Raw genomic sequence first — 23,980 nt, 5'->3', positions numbered from 1 at the left:
CAAGCTCCATTGAGGGCAAGCACTGATGTGAACGGCAAATATTCTCTACACTGCGCTGTGAAATTGGTGGAGCTATATAAAAAGGTTAATAAGAATTGAATTCCCTTGATTTCATTTTTAATACTTCTGACTAGTCTGTGATCGTACCCAATGTGTAGGCCGCACAAGAGAAAGGCTTCACAACAGTAATCAAAGATTAGCTAAATAGGATGGAAAGAAATGTAAGCGCGAAGACTAAAAGAAAATTAAAATATAGATCAGTGTCCGCTCTACGTCATCACGGGCACACACCCTCAGACACAAGGACGCAAACAGCTGATAGCATGAGAACTTTATAGTAGACTCCTGTCCTCAAATATTCCAGATTCTGGACGGCTCAGTTTGAGGATAATGGGAAAAATCGAAAAATAAATAGGAAACCTCCAACAATGCATTCCATATAGATAAAATCAGCTGGAATTTAACTTGTCTGCTGCTTCCTGGTAGAAATATAAACTTAAATTTAAAGGGTTGCACAGTTACTAACAAAGCCCTTCATATAACCGCAGCCCTGTCCCCTGTAGCCAGGATGTCCCCATTATCTTAAATCCGATTGCTTTTTAGGTAACTTCACTTTGCTAAGCAGGAGAAATGGAATTTGCTTTCATGGACGGGCTGGACAAATCCCAGGAATGAGTTGGCAGCCAATATGCATAAAAATTGCTGATGGCTGCAAACTTTTCAGGAAGCAAATCATCCTTCAAGGTTCCTGTTAGATTGTATTCTGTATTGGCTAGCTACTGACTTCTAGTTGTTTTTTTCTAAACTTTATTTAAAAAAAGAAGATCCAACGTGTGCCTAGAACAGGGGAACCTATAAAGAAAAATAAAAAATTATATATATATTATATATATATATATATACATACATACACACACACACACACACATACATACACACACACACACGCGTGGAGCCTCCTATATCCAAAATGCTAGGGATCAAGTGTATTTTGGACATCGGAATAATCTGTGTTTTGGAATATTTGTATACCATATTGACATGTCTTAAGAATAGGGCCCAAATCTAAACACAGAATGCATTTATGATTAATATACGCCTTATACTCACAGCCTGGAAGTAATTATATACAATATTTTCAATAATTTTGTGATTCAAACAAAGTTTATGTACATACATGAAATTCAATTATGTTTCATATACACAAAGCCTATAGGTCAGTTTATACTGTATTTTCAATAATTTTGTGCCTTAAACAAAGTTTGTGTACATTGAACCATTAAAAAGCAAAGGTTTCACCATCCCAGTCATGCTGAAAATGTTCCGTATTTCGGAATATTTGGATATGGGAGACTCAGCCTATAATATATATATATATATATATATATATATATAACTTTTTTTCAACCTTCTATGAACACACTTAAGTTATGTCTCCAACCTATGGGCCAGTCAACAGTTATTCCTTTGAGAAAATGGCTACCCCCAATGAGATCACACATGCCTTGCAATTAGGCCAAGCCTTCATAGAGGATAATCACCCTCTGACAGACAGACAAGCCATGGGAGGATATAAATTAATTATAGGAAATAGCAGGATTTCTTTTTTCCATGGTTGAATGTTTTAACCAACGCTGTTACTCTTTATGATGTAGACTTTTCTCACTGGAGGTCGCTGGGCCCGTTTCAGACCCAGACGCACTGCTCATGTGTCCTGATGGTCACCACCAGCAGACACATTGGAACTCCATGCAGTTCAAATAGGCGTTCATAGGTGGTGACGGGCAGAGGTTGGGTGGCTCAAGGCGGCAAGTTTCATTTAGTATCACTATGATACAAACGAAAATTCCACTGGTATTTAGTAATATTTCCCCCTCCTGCGAGGTCCAGGCCTAACGCTGCCAGCGACGGGGCTCCAGTGTTATACGCATGCGCGACGGTCACGGAGACCAAGCTTAGATTACCGCTGTTAACTAAATATAGAAAGATGGTATAACCCCTTTAGCGAGCGCTAAAAGGGGTTATATTTTGTTAGTAAATGGAGCCCAAAGATTGGGAAAAAAAAAAAATTGGAAATCAAATAGTCAACAACATTTTCCAGTACTGTCACATTCTCTATCAAACAAATATTAATATACCCCGTAGCTGCATAATCACCTGTCAAGTTATCTAGACGAATCAGAGGTAATAATAATGATATGTCAACTGTACATCCACTCACATTATGGATGAGCATTTACCACAGATTTTTGGGTTTATTTCCCAACAACCAGTACTTACAGTTAAACAAAAGGCTGATTTAAATTCCCATCCTACTGTACATTTACTAAGCGCAGGTATTTCCCCATTACAATAGGCCAGCATTTTATTTATTTCTGTGATTATTTTATGGTGGAATATGCTGCACTTTAGACTTTATTATATTATTTCTGTTTTGGTATTTGTCTTTTATATGTCGAATATGGATCTGTATTATACAGATTTTCGGTTACAAAATTATTATTTTTTTTTTTTTATTATTTTTTTTAAACAAAAGATTTTATGAAAAAATAAAAAATAAATAAATAGGCCAGCATTAGTACATTAGCTTAGATATGACTTGAAAAACATTTTGATCCAGGAAGTAAAATGATGATATAACAGCTACACCTTCAGAGATCATGTACTTAGACACAAAAGAGGCTGCAGAATTAAAAACCACAATTAATAGGAGAGGGATTGTCTAGACTTTACCATCACTGCAAAAGTTATATACAACATAAAAAATAAAATATAAAAATGCCATAAACTGTACAAAACAGCAAAAAACAAAAACAAACACATTTTATCAAATGCAATTAACAAAAAAATAACTACTTAAGTTCACTGGTCCCCCTAAGTGCATCATTAGGTTTTAGAGTTTTTGTCCCCCTTTTTGTTTTTCTCCATGTTCCCTAAATGTTTTCTGCTGGATAATGTCTTAATATTGAGGCATAAGCTCCACGTTTCTAGTTAGTTCCTAACCCCCCCCCCCCCAAAAAAAAAAAATTAACCCCAGACCTTATGTCCTTTTTTGACTTTGAGCCCCTCCACTAAAAAAAGCTACAGAGGGTTGTGCAAAACAAAATTTAATTTATAACGTAGCATTGGACTTGTATTTGTTATTAACAATTTAGACAACAGGGGGGGAGGGAGCCAATAAGCAGGTGAGCAGCAATATTTCATGTCATGAATTAGCTTTACTAGTCCACTTCAAGTTACTTTCCTAAAAAAAATGTCCAGTTGGATCATTGCCAGCGGCCAATTCAGCAGAACGGAGCCTACGCAGACTCAGCGGCTCTGCAGCAAACAACGAAGATGAATATCTGTCTTTTGCAGGCTAAAAAACCCCAAAAAGGCCACACTAAAAAGTGTGAGTATTATAACACATTAGAATTTTTGGTTGGATTTAATCTCAAACAACGTTATAAACTCATTTTTAAAATACAAGAGCTGTCTATTAAGGTTCTGCGGATGTAAGCAGAGGCTGTCTTTGCATAGGTTTCTCATCAAATAGTTGTACAGTATGTGTAGCACCTACTGAGAGTTACATTTGTTGCAGTTTGTCACATTTCGGAGGACACGGGATACCCCTCTATGCTGCCCTTTCCTCCTCCGAGATTAAGTGGATACTTCTGTCAGATAAATAAACCTGCCCGGTCACTGAAGATCACAATTATTTCTGTACCAATAATAACCAGACAACAGAACTTTTGTATCCACACGTACTTGAAGCATTGCTTAAATCTTACATATGCTCCCCATAGAAGTGGCATCCATTAAAGGATGGGGGATAAAAGTTTATTGTACGTCCTCTTCTTCAAATAATTGTGGACCTCTGCTCCCATATCAGATTAGATCAGGCAAACAAGCTACAGAAAATAGGTACAAAGTTATCCTGGAGCATAAAGCATAATTATACCATGCCTCTCCCCTACTGGATCATAATGAAAGATATCAAAAAGACACAAACCTGCTATGTCCTTACTTATAGACTTTTGAAATGTCAGCTCTGGGAGATCCTGGAAAGCATGCCCATGGAGGAAGAGTAGGGGGGACGTGATGGTGTGAAATGTGTCATAACGAACACTGTACAATGTCTCGATTGATATCATTGTGCAATTGGGGGGGAAGGCAATGACAAGTATTAACATGAAGTCTCTGGACTGCCCACTTCACTGGTAAAGTGTGCGAGATTCGAAAGGTTGGTCTACGGTCCTGGGAGAGCCTTGGAAATTCCGGGAATCTCCTAGACCAGTGTTGGCTAACCTTGACACTCCAGCTGTTGTGGAACTATATATCCCAGCATGCCCTGCCACAGTTTTAGCATGCCCTAATAGCTAAACTGTAGCAGCGCATGCTGGGTTATGTAGTTCCATAACAGCTGGAGTGTCAAGGTTAGCCAACACTGTCCTAGACACACTGGGAACATAGACAAGCATGGCCTTTGAGATGGTGAAAAGAGATGGACAATTTTAACCCATTGCCTATGTAATTACAACATCAGAATTTTTGGGGTGGAATTTATATGCAGTAGGTTAAAGATCAAAACCATCTTTAAACAATATCCACAAAGTAGTATTTGACAAAGGAGGAAAATATTGTTTTTTTTATTTATCATTGTGACCACAGAAAGAACTTCGTTTGTAGACACCTCTGTGACCCAATTAACATTGTTTTTGTTTTGTAGCTTTTCAAAGTGCGGCCCCAGACATATGCAGCCTACATGACAGCACTCTGTGCCAAGACTCCGGCACAGCGCACTCTGTGCCAAGACTCCGGCACAGCGCACTCTGTGCCAAGACTCCGGCACAGCGCACTCTGTGCCAAGACTCCGGCACAGCGCACTCTGTGCCAAGACTCCGGCACAGCGCACTCTGTGCCAAGACTCCGGCACAGCGCACTCTGTGCCAAGACTCCGGCACAGCGCACTCTGTGCCAAGACTCCGGCACAGCGCACTCTGTGCCAAGACTCCGGCACAGCGCACTCTGTGCCAAGACTCCGGCACAGCGCACTCTGTGCCAAGACTCCGGCACAGCGCACTCTGTGCCAAGACTCCGGCACAGCGCACTCTGTGCCAAGACTCCGGCACAGCGCACTCTGTGCCAAGACTCCGGCACAGCGCACTCTGTGCCAAGACTCCGGCACAGCGCACTCTGTGCCAAGACTCCGGCACAGCGCACTCTGTGCCAAGACTAAACAAAAACTCCCAACAACCATTATATGTTTGCATACAGTGCTGGGAGAGTTCTGGACACATCCTTTCACACCCATTATCATCAAGCACCCTAACCCTAGATACATAGGGGCCTATATATGAACAAGTTTTATCATACGCAATGAGTGATGAAACTTGCTGCATATAATAAAGGGTGCTCCAGTCATTCAGCTCTCAACTGTCATATTTCAAACAGATGACAGTTGGGAGCTGATTGGCTGGAGCTCCATTATCATAAGCAACAAGTTTCATCACATTGCATAAGATAAAACTATTGGTGGGTACACACTACACGATATGCTCCCTGAGCGATATCGTGTAGTGTTGCCCCCGGCAGGCTGTGCTCAATGTCGTTCATGACATTGAGCACAGCCGCTGAACGATATCATTAACGATATCGTTCAGTGCCGGGCTCTCTCCCCCATTCCCTGACATGCAGCAACCTGACGAGATCGTCAGGTTGGCCTGCATGACAGTCCGATGAACGATAATGACGAACGACCCGCGGGAACGCGCGTCGTCGTTATCGTTCATCTTTTTGGGGTTAAAAATGGACGATAAAGTGGACGACTGAACGATGACGATATCGTTAACTTTATCGCCGAGTGTGTACGCACCTTATGACAAATAGGCCCCATACACTACAGATTGCATCCTGGCCAGAACGAATGTCTGCAGACAAGGCAACACAAAATGGAATCGGAAATTAAATGAGAGCAGGATAGCCAGAAAGGTCCAAGGCTGAAAATCAGTCTCTATTACTCATAGCAGCCGAACTAAACAGACATGAGGTGCCCTTATTTTATACAATGGAAAAAAACACAACAAACAGCAAATATGGTCCAGGTAGTTTCCAATGTCACAAGTTACTACTAATAGGTAAGTAGAATATTCTGGTAAATGGTGGCTCTATACATCAACATTGTAAAAAAACATTCATATTTGTTCAAAGAGCAAGTACGTAGGGTCCCTTTCACTTACATTCTGAGCCTATTTAAAGCGCAACATACAAAAAAGCCGGTGTTCTTTTTCATGCATTGTCACTCATTTTCCCAGTGTATATGTGCACACGAGCTCTCCCTGCCAGCTTACTGCATCAGACACAGAGGTTAGGAGTGTAAGCTGAAATACGAGCAGAACACTGGCGGGTGCATTGCAGACTATCTCCGCTGATCCGAATTCCCTGTGCTGCTCCAAAGCCATTTATCAATGTCTCAGTAACTCAGCACACACACTGCGGTAAGCAGATTAACATCTAATATTATGTTTAATGCAACGCTCCTTTCTAATGCTTCATAAAGTGAAAGCAATGTGCCCCGATACATCTATGTGGAAATATACAGAGCAGGCAAATGACAGGAAAAATCTGCCGATTTATCATTGAATTTCTTCATCCAAAGTGTTTTTTCTTTCTTTCTTTTTTTTTTTAAAGAGAAAATGTCCAAAAATAACACTATAAAAATACATCTGTTGTAGCGGTTACGACTACTAGCCTGTGTGTGTGGCTACCTCAATAGCAGGTCCCGGTGACATCACAAGTAATCCGGTCACTAAGCCAAACGGGTCGTTTTAGTCCAATTTGGTTGGCCGAATTGGACAGTGACCTAGTCACTGCAGACACGCGACTCTTGTGACCATCTTAAGGCATAATACCCTCTGGCTAATTACATGCATTTTAATAGCGATGAAGCAATTGTTTCTTGGGTCACCAAATTCACTACAGCAGTTACCAGCGTTTGCCAGTGTCACATGTGTGTTCTGGTTTTTGGAAGGCATAATTTTTTGAGGAGAACGGCAAACATGAAGTTCTGCTCTTATAAAGGGAAGTTTAGAACTATTATACAGTATAGGTAGGCAATCGTAATCTAACCTGACATACAGTCTGTGTACATGCGCTGTGCCGTACTCACTGTCATTTCAAAAGTGCTGAAGAGGGAAAAGCACCCTGCTCAAGGCGGAACGCATCATGTGGTCCCTGTAGCCAAATACGGACATACCAGATACACAGGAGAATACTCTGAGGACCCATTCATGGCTCTGACTCCGATACAAACAGTCCTTTGGGATCACCTGTATAAAACTGTATACAGTACACTAGTCAGGAGGTTAAGGGGTGTAGACATCATATAGACATGTAGCAATGTCACTGAGGTAACCACTAACCGCTTGCTAAAATCACTACCACCCCAGAATGATACTTTCATTAGCAAAAAAAATAGGCTTCTAAAGCTTCTTCCCAGGATGTAGTCACCATACTGCCAGATGATATACCACCGGACATAATACAGACGGCTAGATCCCGATGCCTAACAAAATCCAGACGCCGAAAACCCAACTAGCCATTATCCTGATCATAGTTTAGCGGGGAACGCTAGCACTTCGCTGTGGAGGAGGAGGGTAAGGTTTAAACACCACCCCTGGGGTCTTAGGGTTAGGCACCGCCCCTGGGGTCTTAGGGTTACGCACCACCACTGGGGTCTTAGGGTTACGCACCACCACTGGGGTCTTAGGGTTACGCACCACTAAGAGAGGGTTAGGGTTAGGATGGGGAGAGGAGAGGGTTAGGGTACTTACGAGCCCCCTTCAGCATTTTAACCCTTCTGTATTTCATTGTCGGTATTTGGTCCGCCGGTTTTTGATCCGCCGGCATGTTACACCACACCCCTTTAGGATTAGGGCTCATGTCCCAGATTTCTCAGAACTTTCTCAATTAAAAAGAAAAACAAAGTTCAAACACATTCGCTCTGAACTTACATTTTCTTTGGCATCTGGATAATTTTTCTTTCCACAAATATAGACAAAGCACTATTTTGCATGACCACATCCACCTAATCAATTTGGGAATATTATGTATACCGTTAATGCACACAATTTATTACCATTTAAAAAAAATACAATAGGGTACACTGCATACCAAAAGCAACAATTCCCTCAGGAAAGCCTAGATCCCCAATATTGCTCTCCACCCAGACAGACAGGGATCGTACATTAAGGGTGCCCACAAACAGCAAGTTTTCTCCGATCTGGCCGATTCCGACACATTGGAACGACAGATCGGGAAAAAAATGCCCAGATCGTGAGTCCCCACTCACGATCACGATGCGCGCCCCCGCAGGTCGCACATTGCATCTTCAGATCTGCTGTGCAGTACGGCAGATCTGACAATCTACACGCAAATGCACTGTTAAAAACTCTGGCTGCAGGAGATCGGATGAAGATTGGACAGCATATCGTGTGCATATCGTGTTCAGAGCTGCCGGGGAGAGTTTCAAGGGAAATTGGACACATCGTCGGATCGTGAGTACATCAGTATGTGTGTGGGCACCCTAAGGCACTCTCAGAGGAGAATTCAATTCAAAATGTGCCGAAGGTACATACGTAGCTTTGACATTGCAAACCGCAAGGAGAAAAAATAAGTTGCCGGCCGGAGAAATGTATCGTTCCACAATGACTACTACTCTCAATCTGCATTCACCCTCATGCAAAGTAATCTGCGTATTCAAATGTATGTGATTTCATGATGTGCTTGCAATTGGTATTACTGGTATTGATATTCATTTATCTACTTTGATCAGCTGACTATTTCAGTTCAGCTGTAGGTAGCCATAATCAGACAAACTATTTCTGTAGAAGCAGTAGGGTCAGCTAGAAGTGGAAAATACAGTGTGGAAAGTAAAAAGCATGATATGCATAACAGTTAATCAAACAGTTGAACAAACATTTAACATCAGAAAACATGAACTAAATCGTTGTCATTGTTTTTGTGTTCGCTGAACATGGTTAGGACTACGAGATGCACTAACAAAACTCTTAGGGCAAGATGTACTAAACGGAAAATGCGGTAAAAACCCCGTTTCCGGGGTTTTACCACATTTTTCGTATATGTATCATCAGCTGGCCGCCGGGTCTCCAATGCGGAGGGTAATGCCAGCTTTTGCTGGCGTTACCCTATAGAAGCCTTCTACCGCATCGCGCTGCTATGAGGCATCCGATCGGATCCCTCCCAGCATGCCCGCAGCCGCCGCGTCACTCTGCACATGCGTAGATGGACTTCCGTGGCATAATCCACGAAGTCCACAGCACAGAGCACATCGCAACGGACAGCTCTTATCGGAAGAGCTGTCCTTCGCGCTACTGATCGCATGTATTAGTACATAGTACATATGCAATCAGTAGGAATGCGAGGCATGGCGGAATGTACTTCGCAAGGTTAGTACATCCCGCCCTTAGAGCTATATGTGCAAATGCTGGGAGCTTTGGATATAACATTTCAGAACTAACTGCAATAATGACAAGGTATGATCTGGATAACAGGATTTTGGTACTTACCGTTAAATCCCTTTCTCCGATTCCACAGGGAACACTGGAGTCTCAGTACAGTGGGGTATAGATGTGGCATAACCGGGAGCTGGCACTTTAATAAATTTGAATAGTAGCTAGCTCCTCCCCCTCTATACCCCCCTACAGGTCAGTCTTAATAAACTGTGCCCGAGGAGAGCTGGAAATAGAATAACAGGAGAAGAGAACTAGAACATACATAAACAAAAAGCAAATATGCAAACAAATAAAGCAGACCTTGAAGAAAAACTGACTGTCCAACCCTGGCAGAACAATAACCAATGCAGGTGGAACAGTGTCTGGTGGGCGTCCAGTGTCCCCTGTGGAATCGGAGAAAGGGATTTAACGGTAAGTACCAAAATCCTGTTTTCTCCTTCATCCACTAGGGGACACTGGAGTCTCAGTACAGTGGGGACGTCCCAGAGCTCACATCCCGGGCGGGAGAGCGCTGAGAACCCTGCAAAACAGCACGCCATACTGTGAAGCAGATGCTGCAAACGTGTCAAAACAGTAAAACTTTGTAAAAGTATGCCGGCTCGACCAAGTGGCTGCCAAACAAAGCTGGGTCAAGAAAACCCGCGGGCAGCCGCCCACGAAGGACCCACAGAGTGCGTAGAATGCGCTGTGATTGAAGTAGGTGGTTGCTTTGATGCAGCCAGATGGATTCGTCTGACATTCAGACAAGCCTATCTAGAAATAGTAGCCTTAGAAGCCGGCCAGCCCGGCCGTGCCATATCATATCGAACAAACAGCATATCCAACTTCCGGAGGGATGCCATCCTATCAACATAAATCCGAAGAGCCCGGACAACATCTAGGGATCTGGAAGCCGAAGAATCCTCTTTAAACACCGGAACCACGATTGGTTGGTTGATGTGAAATGCAGACACTACCTTAGGCAAAAAGGATAACTGCGTGCGTGGCTCAGCCCTATCTTCCTGAAAAATGAGGTAAGGCGGACGACAAGAAAGCGCCCCACGCCTAGCAGAGGCGAGCGCCAACAGGAGGACCACTTTCCATGATAAAAATTTTACTTCCACTGTCTGTAAAAGGTTCAAATAGGGAAGATTGGAGAAAATAAAGGACCAAATGTAAATCTCATGGGGCCCTAGGAGGTACAAACGGAAGTTGTAATCTGACAACCCCCTGTAGAAAAGTCTGGACATCCGTTTATAATGCTACTCGCTTTTGAAAGAAAATCGACAAAGCCGATACTTGAACTTTTAAAGATCCCAGACGAAGATCTGCTGATAAACCAGCATGTAGAAAAAGAAGCAGCCTGGCTAAGTTGAATTCTGACGGTGGCACACCCTTGCGTTCACACCAAGCGACATATGCCTTCCATATGAGATGATAGTGCTTACTTTCTAGCCCTTAACATAGTAGGAATCACCCTGGAAGGGATAGCCCTTTCAACAGCCACGCCGTCAAATGAAGCCACTTTAAGTCCTGATAAATAAACGGACCTTGTTGCAGTAATCTTCTTGCAGAGGAAGAGGCCACGGGTCGTCTATCAGTAGAAGACGTAGGTTGGAATGCCACGCCCGTCTGGGCCAGTCTGGAGCCACCAACAGAACCTTTACCCTTTCTCGTTTGATTCTTTGTAGCAGACGAGGAAGGAGTGGGAGTGATGAAAACAGGTAGACAAACTGAAACCACCAAGGAGCTGTTAGAGCATCCACCGCCACTGCCTGTGGAACTCTTGTCCTGGAGCAGTAACGTGGCAGTTAATGGTTCAGTCTCGACGCCATAAGATCTACCTGAGGGAGACCTCAACGCTGAATCAGTTGTTGGAAGACCTGTGGATTGAGCATCCACTCTCCCGGATGAATGTCCTGTCAACTGAGATAATCGGCCTCCCAATTTTCTACCCCTTGTATGAAAATTGCGGCCCAGAGAAGAATGCAGCTTACCTCCCTCATGGCGGACCAACTCTTGGTATCGCCCTGTTTGTTGATGTACGCCACAGCCGTGGCGTTGTCGGATTGCACTCTGATGGCCTGGCCCTTCAACAGAGGATGTGCCACCTGAAGAGCATAGAACACGGCCCTTAGCTCCAGAATGTTTATGGGCAGTACTGCCTCCAGCCGAATCCAGTGGCCCTGAAAGTGGCTTCCCTGAGTCACTGCCCCCCCATCCTCTCAGACTGTTGTCTGTGGTGAGGAGAATCCATTCCCACAATGCAAACCTCTTGCCTGCTAATAGGTGAGAGGAATTCAGCCACCAAAGGAAAGATGTCCGAGTCCTGGGTGACAGTTGAACTCGCTAGTGAAGGAAGAGGTGGGACCCTGACCACTGAAAGAGGAGATCCAGTTGGAATGGACGGGCATGGAACCTTCCGTATTGGATGGACTCGAAGGACGCAACCATCCTTTCCAGAAGGCAAATACACAGGTGCACTGACACCCTGCGATGATGCAGCATCAATCGCACCATGTGTTGGATTGAGGCGACTTTTTCCTGAAAAAGAAATACCTTCTGCTCTACTGTGTCCAAAATCATCCCTAGGAAAGGCAGACGCTGTGTAGGCTGCAGCTGAGATTATTGGTAATTCAGGATCCATCCGTGTTGCAACAGCAGACTGTGTTACCCGGATGTCCTGCAGTAATTGAGAGACTGACGGAGCCTTGAGGAGTAGGTCGTCCAAGTAAGGGACGATAGTAATCCCTTGTATACGAAGAAGGGCCATCATTACTGCCATGACCTTCGTGAACACTCTTGGTGCTGATTAAGGACCGAAAGGTAAGGCCTGGAATTGAAAAAGAGAGGCCCGCACTGCGAACCGAAGGAATGCCTGATGAGGAGGCCAAATGGGTATGTGGAGATAAGCATCCTTTATGTCTAAGGATACAAGAAACTCGCCCCTCTCTAGCCCTGCAATGACAGATTGCAGGGACTCCATCTTTAAAGTCCACAAATGAGGATTGAGATGTTTCAAGTTCAGAATGGGTCTCACCGAGCCATCCGACTTGGGAACCACAAACAAGCTGGAATAAAAGCCTTGACCCTGCTGATGGATAGGGACATGCACTATTACCCGAGAAGACAGTGGCATTTCTATTGCCTCCTGTATAACAACCCATTTGTCCGCAGATGCAGGCAAACAGCTTTGTGAAAAAACGAGGAGGACGTTGGATCTGAAAATCCAGCTTCAACCCTCGAATAATGATGTCCAGGACCCACGCGTCCTGGCAAGACTTGATCCAAACTTCTTTGAAATTGCAAAGGCGAGTTCCCACCCTGGGTTCCCCCAGGAGTGAAGGGATCGCGTCATGCTGGAAGCTTAACTGAAGCCTTATCCTGCTGGGAGGAGGATGCAGTGGCTCTACCCCTGCCTCTGGAACCACGGGCGATAGCGGGAGTGCCTCTGCCACGGCCTCTGAATCTCCCTGGAATACAAAAGGACGGACGGGCAAAAAAGCTTCCTGGGGGTAGGAGCAGCAGATGGGAGATTAGTGGACTTACCATCTGTGGCCTGAGATATCCACTTATCCAGTTGTGTTCCAAACAGAGCTTCTCCTGTGAATGGAAGCGCTTCCACGGCTCTCTTGGATTCCGCATCCGCCTGCCATTGTTGCAGCCACAGGGATCTGCGGGCTGAGACAGCCAAGACCGAGGAGCTAAAGGAAAGACTACATTATGGGCCTGATTCAGAGCCGGACGCAATTAGCGCTCGCTCGTCCTGAAAATAGGGGTGGCTATTCAAATGAACCGTTCGCTGTTTGCGGTCTGTTCACGCCTCTAGGTCTGAACGAGCGAACAAAACTTGCGGTCGTTTTTTGGGAAACTACGCCCCCTGGCCGCTCGCATCCTACGTCATGTCCGCTATTTATTAGATTAATCGAGTACATCGAACAGGTATGAACTGCTCGCTATTCTTGTGGTTGGTTTTTGCTACCACAATTTTGCGAGCAGTTCTGGCTTAAAAAAAACCCAGTGACATGGTCAATGACGCTGCTGTTTTAAATATGCACACCCATAAAACGCCCGTTTTGACCTTTAAGCACGCCTGCGATCGGATCTCCACTCCCCGTTTTCAAGCACCTTCCCCTGTTACCACCCACATACGCCTCATTCTGTCACTCAAATTAGCAGGCATTCGCTATTTTGCGAGCACATGGATTTCGGCTGCACTGACTGGTTCGCGCATGCGTATAACGATCCATACGCATGCGCAGTTGGGCAAACATCGCTCGGAGCGAACGAGCTGCCGCTTACGAGTGGCTCTGAATCAGGCCCTATATCCTTAGAAGCCTCTCCAATAAAAGCAGCAGACTCTGCAATTTGTTCCGCTAGAGGAACCAGATCCTCCGCCTGAGCCCCAGTCTTAAGGCCCTCAGCAAGCTGTGAAGCCCATGCTTCCACCGCATTGTTGACCCAACAGCTGACTAATGCGGGTCGAAGAGACACCCCTGCTACAGTGTACATTGACTTAAATAGGTAGTTACTAACTTCCTGTCAGAAGACTCCTTTAAATACACTGCCCCTGGAACAGGGAGCACTGTCTTTTTTGACAGACGTGACACTGAAGGGTCCACTGAAGGAGCTGTTTCGCATAAATGCCGGCTTTCTGCAGGAAAGGGATAAGTATGATAAAAGCTTTCTTGAAATCTTAAACTTTTTTTTTTATCAGGGTGATTCCACGCTGAGGTAAGGATCTCGTCCAATTCCTCAGACACTGAAAAGGAGGCTGCCAGTCTTTGCCTTTTATTAAAGATAGACGGCCTAACCTCTACAGGATCCCTGTCCTCAACATGTAACACCTGGTGTATCGCTGCAATCAGCGCCTCTACCCCCTGATATACAGGCTCCGCCTCCTCTGGCGCCTGTTCCTCTATAGGATCCTGTACCTCCCCTTCCTCCGAATCAGGCATGTCCTCTTCCGGATCATCACACATAAGAGGATTCAGTATTAGTCTCCTGGCAGGGACACTAGAGGACGATGCCACGGGAGGAAACTGGGCTGGCAAAACTCTTGTGAGCCCTTCCACAGACCTGGCTAAAGAGAGCGCCCAATCTGGTTCAGAGAAGGCAGACCTTTGAGATCTTTCAACCTCTCTCTCCCTGCGAGAAGCTTCTAGCTCTACAGACATTTGAGACATGACTGATGCAATTTGATTAGTCCATGAAGGATGCTGCAGTCTGTGTCTCTGAAACACACTTCTCACACAACAGGGAACTGGATGATAGTCCCTGTGTAAACTTCTCTGCACAATTTTTACAGGAGAAAAGGTTTTTGTCCCTTAGATGTCATTCTACCACTTCACTGTACACAGACACACAGAGGAAAGTATAGAGACTGTTTGAAGAAGAGATAAGGGCATAGAGGGAGATTAAGTTATCAATCCTGCCCAACCAGCGAGGATCCATTGGTTTTTTTGAGCAGATAGCTCTTGTATGTGACCAGCTCCCTTGGCACAAAATTAAGACCGACCTGTAGGGGGGTATACAGGAGGAGGAGCTAGCTACTATTCAAATTTATTAAAGTGCCAGCTCCTGGTTATCCCACATCTATACCCCATTTACTGAGACTCCAGTGTCCCCAGTGGATGAAGGAGAAATAGTGGCTATTACAGAGTCATATCCTGGATACTCTCATCAGCTGGACCTCGGTGACCTGTCCCCGAGTATCTGTCCATGTACCCTTTCCTCCACCCTTACCTGAATACCCAAAAAACCTTAACCCCCGACCCTAAGAAATCTTTAACCCTTCTACATTAACACTAACTCCTAACTCTAATACCCTAACATCCAAATAACCTTAACCCCCGACTAACAAACCCCTAACCCAACTATAATACCTTAACACTAATACCCAAACAACCTTTAACCACTAACAACCCCCTACACTAACCTAACCCCCAAAAAAAGGCAGACTAGATGTGCCATATGGTTCTTATCTGCCATCAAATTCTATGGGCTCCATTTACTAACGAAATATAACCCCTTTAGCGCTCGCTAAAGGGGTTATACCATCTTTCTGTATTTAGTAAGCATTGGTAATCTTAGATTATCACTGTTTTTACAGAATCGCTCTCGCCATCTTTTAGATGACGAGAGCGATGCGGGCTCCATTGACGGCAATGGAGACCCGGCGGTGCCTTTCCGGCTTCAGCGAAGCCTTCCGGGCACTGCCAGGACACCATGTCATGCACAGACAGACTGTCGCGCATGCGCATAACACTGGAGCCCAGTCGCTGGCAGCGTTAAGACTGCCAGCAGCTCAGCGAAGGACCTCGCCGGGGACATGGACTTCGCCGGAGAGGTAAGTATTACTAAATACCAGTGGAATTTTCGTTTGTATCACAGTGATACTAAACGAAAATTGCTGATGGTATTTTGTTCGTTTGTAAATGGAGCTATATGTGCAAATGCTAGGAGCTTTGGATATAAAATTTCAGAACTAACTGCAACAATGAAGAGGTAAGATCTGGATATGACTATGAGTATCTGTCCACGTACCCCTTCACCCACCCTTACCCCAATACCCTAACACCCAAACAACCTTAACCCCTGACTAACAAACCCCTAACCCTAATACCCTAACTTCATAGCACTAACCCCTAACTCTATAACTTAACACTAATACCCAAACAACCTTTAACCGCTAACTACTTACCTTAACCCCCAACACTAACCTAACCCAAAAAAAGGCAGACTAGATGTGCCATATGGTTCTTATCTGCCATCAAATTCTATGTTTCTATGACACCGGGCCTATTGCATAGAATCAAATTCCCCCAAATGATTACAGCACCTGGAAAAGTTCCCCACAAAACGAAGAGCAAAGTAGCTGAGATTCAGATTAATCTAAACATAATATACAAAACAGCCTATATATTGGCCGCCTACAGGGCCTGGTTTAGTTATAGGTACATTTACCAGACGTTTGCCTGCACTGTACATGTGAGAAGTTTTTGTCCATTTTTGTGGATATAATCGTGTCTGTTGTTGGTGCTGTAACCAACAGAAAACAAATCTGCCTGGACAATAACGAAGGCGGAAATCCCTATTCCAAGCCAGTGTATGGATCACATACGTCATATATGGCCGCTATAGGGATCAACTACATATATATAGCAGGTCGTTTTATGAATGTGCATTATCCTGGCCACGTTACAAAAATAACAGGTCTGATTCAGCCTAGACTTAAAAGGGCTCCAGTACAAATTCTACTTCTCTTACAAGTAGTGAGCATTATACACAGGCTTTTAGGGTCTCCCTTGGCACATTTTGCAGCAGAGTACCATCAGCGCTAAAAGCCAGATTGGAGTGGCCAGTGACTGCATTCTGTACCATCCTCCCTGCTGTCAGCGTTGGCAGACGGGGACTGTGCGTTTGCACCACTGGGGTTCAGAAGGAGAGGTGCCCACTGAAGAGTCATCTCTAAATAATACAGTTGTATTGATCCCTGATCACACAAAATACACCTTCTCCGGAATAGAAATTTTGACTAATCCACACACCCATAGTGTTATTATGGTCTCATTGTGGAAATCTGGCCAGTTGGCTACAGTTCATTTGAATCAATACTGTACTGCAGTTCCCCACAAACATCTCAGCATATTTTTCCACAGAAGTTCAGCCAGCAAGTGATGATTAACACTATTGTATTCAATATTTTGTTGACTCAGAAAACTACTGCTCCTACAAGTTTGCAGAAGCATTAATATGGATGGAGGTCTCCCCATGTTGCTAAAAATACTGCATGAAAGAGTCAAATGGGGGGGGGGGGTGATTTCAATTATTTGCATCCACTGCTGCTACTAATGGCCGCCCGGCAGAGCAATTCAATTGTCGCTCTGTTCGATCATGTATTCCGTGGGCGCACAGATTTCTGCTCGCCACATCATGAGGTGGTGAGCAGAAATTGGCAAGAAGTCATGATTCAAGGCGCCTATGCTGCTGTTTGGGCAGGCTAGCCAGGACTTTAGACGGTTTAGCCGCATAAAGCCTATTTGGGGGTGACGTGCAAAAAGGCATGGGTGTCCAAAAATAATTTCAATATGGCACCCCGATCTCCCGTCACTTTAGACGAGAGACCGGGCGTGGAAAAATAATCGCCATAAAGACCCTAATACTAGCACAATTAATAAGCACTGTGACACAGTGGTTAGCATTGCTGTCTCACAGTGCTGGTGTCAAAGGTTAAATTCCTCTCTGTGTGGAGCAGAAAAAAAAAAAAAAAAAAAAATAATCAACATACTGGTAGGATTATTGGCTCCTGACTAAAGAAATGGACCCTATGTGTATGGGTATGTTTGTGTGGTGGAGAATTTAGATTTTAAGCTCCAATGGAGTAGGAACAGATTCATCTTCTATATAAATTCAAACCCTTAAAATGTTTAAATTGCATCTTTTAGAGGGGCTTGTATTGATGTGTTATTACAGGTCAACATTTCTTAGAAAATCTCACAGCTAAACTCCCAGAACCCAACAGTGGTACCCTCAGCGATGTGTACACTACAGTTCTACGTAGAATTCCTGAGCAGCACACTATAACATTTTTGTAACGGCAACACATAATCTACCCATTGTCCATGGCCAACAATATAAACAGACCAACAGAAGCCAATTACAGATTTATTGAGACCAGCAAGAAAAAAGTTATTTTATTCGGAAACTTTTATTATCATGAATGTCCGACATTCACTATAGCAACCGAAACCCACTCCAGAGGCATCTAAATTATCACTAGTCACCGACAGAGGCATCCAGTATTTCCTAAATACACAGGCAGACCAGTATGATCGTTCGATTGAATTCTGCACATACTTTTGGGGGGGGGATTTTTATTAATGTCAGGCGCCAGCAGCTCCTGTCTAAATTGACAGGTGGTATTCAATTATTGGTCCGGTGGGCATCCAATTTTTGGCTGGTACCCTCTTCAGGTGGCGAGCAGGAATCCTCCCAAAGCCATTTGGGCAGCGCGCCCGGTTGTTTGCACAACTTTACGCAACTAAGCCAGGTGCATTTGGGTGCCACATGAGTGATAGATAATGGGCGCCTGCGGCACTCATGCCCAGCTGCTTCAATAATTGAATATGGCCTGTCACTTTAGACGGGAGCTGCGGGCTCGAGACAGCAACCGAAATCCCCCCTTTATGTCTCTAAACAAAAAAAAGATAAAATTTATAACATGGTGCCAATAGAAAAAGCACTGTACCCTATAGAAACCAGATATTAAAGATCAGCTAATGCCAGACTTCTATGATACCCGATTCTATGGTTTCTGCACATATTAAAGATTGATCTTTTTTTGTTTTTACAACCATTATTAAATAAACATGCCCCCTTCCATAGGACCCTGTCAGGAACCGCTCCCGTCACTTGTAGTGGCTGCAGAACGGCATTAATGGCGCTTCTATTTCTCGCAGCGCAGACAAGCGCACTAATCAATCCTTAGCACTGCAATATAGCGCAATTCAATCTCTAGGCAGTGCAGTTAAGACATCCACAGTCTCTCAGCTGTTGTGGGCTCCACAGTCCCAACAGTCTCTGCCTAGCAAGGCCTGCTTGAACTTGTAGTGCTACAGCACTTGAGAGCTATACATGGCCTTCTGTACATTGACTTGACAAAGCGTTAAAGGAAGAATGGCATCATTATTTCCCATATAAAGTTGTAGGGATCCTGCCAGAGGTGTGACAAAGACATGTACATCATACGAGGGCAATAAAGGTTTATCTATTAACGTGACAAAAAGCTGTAACGACTATCTGCAGAGCTTACATCCTGAGAGCAATTTATTAACATTCACGAATATGGAGAATTTCGGTCAACGGAACTTGCAGTAATACATCGTATGTAAGCTGCAAATGTCTCCAGAGTTTCTAAACTGATCTTTATGCTGGCAGAGTAGTACAGCAGCTCCAAGTTGTGCGAGCCGATTGTCACTAGTGGTCACACTGACTTTGTGATCAGCAGCCTGTGTTACCAACCAGCAGCCTGATTCAGCAACATACACCAACAGGAACCGTAGATTCGCTCAACCTCTATTGTCCAGCAGCCATTTATCCATGTTCTCCTACATCCAGACACTTTACACCTTGATCCCCATAACAATAGCACTAATAAACAATACCCTGAGGCTAGGACCTCATCTATACACATTCACTGACAAGTAACTACCCATGGGAAGAGAGAGAGAACCTGCGTACAGGTCATCCAAATCATTTCTCCCAACTTCTTGGGATCCATGTCCAACTTCTTGATTCAAATATTTTTTCCCCCTATAGACTACCAAATTGTCCACAAAACAAAACTGCAATATATCGGAAGTATGCATTGCATCATTGGTACTCTATTGCAGAGCTTGCTAAACTCCGCCATTACAGTCCACGTTTTAAGGATATCCATGCTTGAGAACGGGTGATTTAATTAGCACCTCAGTCAATTTGATTTTACCATCTGTGCTCAAGCATGGCTGTCCTTAAAACTTGGACCGTAACGGCGGAGTTTGACAACCTCCGATATATTGTATTCCGTTTAATTGCAATAATTAACAAAAAAATGTTGATGACAAAACTATTTGGGAAAGGTGTAGGCAGAAACCCCTCTCACCTGCAAAATATATATAATACAAGCAACAAACACCACCACACACTTTGGGAAAATCCATAGCAACAAACAAAATAAAATTCTTGAGCTGCACACACACACAAACGATTTAGTAAATGAACGATTTCAGTAAACTTTTCGTTCATGTTTTCAAGGGAAAAATGAATTAAAATCGTTTACTAAAATCGTACATTTACTAAATGTATGAACGATTTTTTTGAACTACAAAGATTTTTGCATATTCCCTTACTGAAAATCGTTGAGTTGGTCAGTCTGACTGAACTACAAACGTGAACGCGCATGAACGATAATCGTTTTAACTGAAAAGTGAATGATTTTTTCAACGATTAAACTATATCATTATCAATAATCATTCAAAAAATCAATTTAAGCCGAGTACACACTAATGCTGGGCATACACTATACAATTATCTGTCAGATATCTGTCCAATCTGGCTGGTTGGAATGAAAACCTGATAAAGTGTGGGAGCAAATGACAGTCGATCATCTGGTTTAAAACACTGGAAAACGGACAAAAAAACAATTGTTCAAATTGGTAAATTTGTGTGTTTTAATCAATTTGTCTGAACCACCATTTCGGTCTGTTTTCCTGTATTTGTGAGCAAATGGTCGATTGTCATTTGCTCCCCAACCAGCCAGATTGGACAGATAATTGTATAGTGTATGCCCACATTAGCGATATTTTGAATGATTTGCCTGATTCCGATGGTTTGGAATGACAGATCGTTCAAATCGTGAAGTGTGTACCCACTATGTCAGGCGGTGTGCGCACCCGTGGGGTCATCGGCCGCAACGCCAGGTCGGCCATACATGCAGCTCAACCTGACCATGCGACTGATGACCCCATGCAGCAGGGGCCGACATATCGGGCGGTCGGGCACCGGATCGTCTAATGTGTACCAGCCGGCCGATATGTAGGCCCATCGGCAGGGAGGGGTCGCCCGTCGGATCGCTGAGTACACACATTGTTTGGTGTGTACCCAGCCAACTGGAAGAGTACTCGTTGGGACATAAAGCAAATATTCTACGTATACCTGTAGAGAAAGGAGGCTCACATGGAAGAACCTACGGATCTTGCATTACGTAAACAAAAGCAACGTACATCATCCTAACAGACTATAAGGATCGGGCTTAACCTCTCAAAACCAACCATGAATTGTGAATCAAACCTCAGTGCAGAGAAATTACAACCAGCAATTGTGACCTTTATAGAACAAAACAAACAAAAAAAAAAAAGACACGGTCTAGTGTTAAACTATAGACCTAAAATAATTGTAAATGACTCTAGAACATTCTATATAATAAGATCATATAGCTACAGTATGTCACTACAGAAGAGAGGGCGGGATGTAGCTTAAACTGAGAAGAAAAAAAAAAAGGGGGCAAGCCTGAAACAATTAAAAGATCAAGGAGTGTTGGCAACAGGAAGGCCAGATGCCACCAGCATAGAAAATAACCCAGAGAACTTTACCGTGGTTGTAATGAATAACAAAGCAGGGTCAAGAGGGAGGTAGAAAATATATAACCAGCACTTTCTACATGCAGGTCCCCATTGTCTGCGCTACCATTACACTGACTTACTCCAGAGGTACGTAAACTGTAGGGGTTGGAACCTAGGATGTGTTTAGGGGGATCAGTCTTTGCAGGGCCCATAATAATGACACAATGACCTTTTGGATCCCCCAAAATAAAATAAAATAAAAAAAAAGGATGAATGCTACTGTACTTACACTTAAATAGCACATGGTGAAAATAAATATATCATTCATTTATATGGCGCACAAAGGTTCCGCAGCGTCTTCCACAGTGCATAAATGAGCACACAAGAAACAGTATAAACACCTCCATAATAATGTACGAATTTCTACAAATCAAGACTAACCCCCTCCCCTTTAGCTCATTGTGGGAAGAGGGGGGGGGGGGGTCGGGGGAGAGAGTTGGGGGTGTCAGGGGTATTTTGAAAAACTACTTCATTTTAACGACCTATAAGAGGGGGGAGACACAGGAACTGGGGGCTCTCAGGTTTCCATCGCAGCAGCATACACACAACACACAGAATGCAAAGAGCCAAAGTTTCCTCCTGACCAAATGACACTGGAACAATGGGAGGAAGCAGCAGACAGCTCTGTGCCCCCTTTTCCTCTAACATGCTGGATACAATCCAAAGATATATCCAGAGCCTTTTATATCACTGCCCCCTCCCTGCAGCCTGGCATGGGGCAGGTGGAGGGATAACCACAGGGCGGACAATACTGCAAAATGCCATTTTTTACTGCTGGATCTAGAGCATCCCTAAGCTATCTAGTGGCAGATGTACATGCAATGCACCCCTCCCCAACCCTTCCATTGTGTGTGTGCATATTAGGGGGGTAGGGGCACCTCCGACTCCCCTCTCCTCACCAGGACCCACCGACCTTGGGTAGCTGCATTCTGCTCCTGCAGGGTCTTGGTGACTGCTTTCCACACGTTGCAGCTCAGCAGGCAGAGGAAAAGCGCCGCCGCAGAGCTGATCATGTCCTTTCTTCTAGCCCTGGGTGTGCCTGCAAGGATCCCGGGGAGACAGGGGTGCACCAGATGCCAGCACCCGGGAGGGCTGATCGCAGTGGTGCATCAGGGTCAGGCGCAAGCCTCCATGTTGTGTGTAGCAGTGCTGCTGTGTATTGTGTTACCCCGCTCAGCAGCAGCAGCAGCAGCACTCTTCCTCTCTCTCTCCTCCTCCTCCCCGAACAATTGCTCATTTTCCAGCACCAACAGTTTTAACTCTTCAGCAACCTCCCTCCTACCAATGGCGTGAACTCGGGAGCCACCTGCAGACGCTGCCGCTAACTGCAGCGTTCTGCATCTGTCTACTCACATAATAGGTGGCTATGTATTAAGCTCCGCACACGGGGCTCTATTTACTACAATCCGCATATTGAATGCGAATTGTAGTGTGATATTACCGAGTGAATTCGCATAGCGAATTCAGGCAATATCACAGGGATTTACTATAAATCCCTTGCAGGGACAGAGCTTGCGATAAAGCTCTGTCCCTGCGGATCCCATCCGCACTCTAGTCGCGGTATTTTCGGAAAAAATACTGCGACTAAGAGCCCGCGCATGCGCCGTCCCACCGTCGCTGCTACCCCCCACCAACGATAAGCCCCGCGAACCCCCCCCCTTCATTACACTTACCTGCATCCTCCTGGGTGATCTTCAGGTGATCTCCCATACTGCACTGGGGCTCGATCACCTGATGACCGGGCAGCAGGGCACTATGGGAGACCAGTTGACCTGAGAGGAGCCATCACCGGAGGCCCGATCACCGGTCCCTGGATTCAGGTAAGTAAAAAAAAAATGTTTAAATTTTTTTTTTCTTTTTTTTACAGCAATCAGCTTGGGGTCTGTTTAGACCACACAGCTGATTACTGGTACCGGCTCCCGCCCTGCTCTCCCCTTTAGAGCAGAGTGGGAGCCCGGTAACCGGGGGTGACCCTGGATAACGCCACCTCCAGGTGGCGTTATTATCACAGGGCTTCCCCCGGTATTTTTTTACAATTTATTTTTAGTAACTTGCACACAGATCACATTTCCCATTACAATTATGGGAAATGCGATCTGCTTTACTAAAAATAAGTGATACTTAGGGGTTGGAGTAGAATTTTACTAATTCTACTCCAATTGCCCTGTAATAACTACAGGTGATACTAAAATAATGTGAAAAGGGTGTGAAAACACCCTTTTTCACTTTATTTTAGTAAAAATAATGTTAATAAATAGAGCCCAAGGAGCGATCAGACAACGATCAGATAATGGGGTAGATGTATTATAGCGGCACTTAACTCTT

The 23,980-nt window shown here is 44.4% G+C and overlaps 1 protein-coding gene across 1 annotated transcript in view; it reads right to left on the bottom strand.

The window, feature by feature from the left end:
* FAM171A1 (family with sequence similarity 171 member A1) overlaps window positions 1-22,864 on the bottom strand; it is a 130,000-nt gene extending 107,136 nt beyond the window's left edge. The window contains exon 1 of the mRNA XM_088478667.1: window positions 22,569-22,864. Coding sequence (XP_088334793.1) covers window positions 22,569-22,668 — 100 coding nt within the window. The 5' untranslated portion in view covers window positions 22,669-22,864. The remainder of the gene's footprint in view (window positions 1-22,568) is intronic.
* Window positions 22,865-23,980: the final 1,116 nt, after the last annotated feature.

The sequence above is a fragment of the Taudactylus pleione genome, unplaced genomic scaffold (genome assembly GCF_031769625.1).
Source record: "Taudactylus pleione unplaced genomic scaffold, aTauple2 ptg000216l, whole genome shotgun sequence".
Lineage (NCBI taxonomy): Eukaryota > Metazoa > Chordata > Amphibia > Anura > Myobatrachidae > Taudactylus > Taudactylus pleione.
Note: the sequence above shows the minus strand (reverse complement) of the source record. Positions and strands in the feature narration are given on the sequence as shown.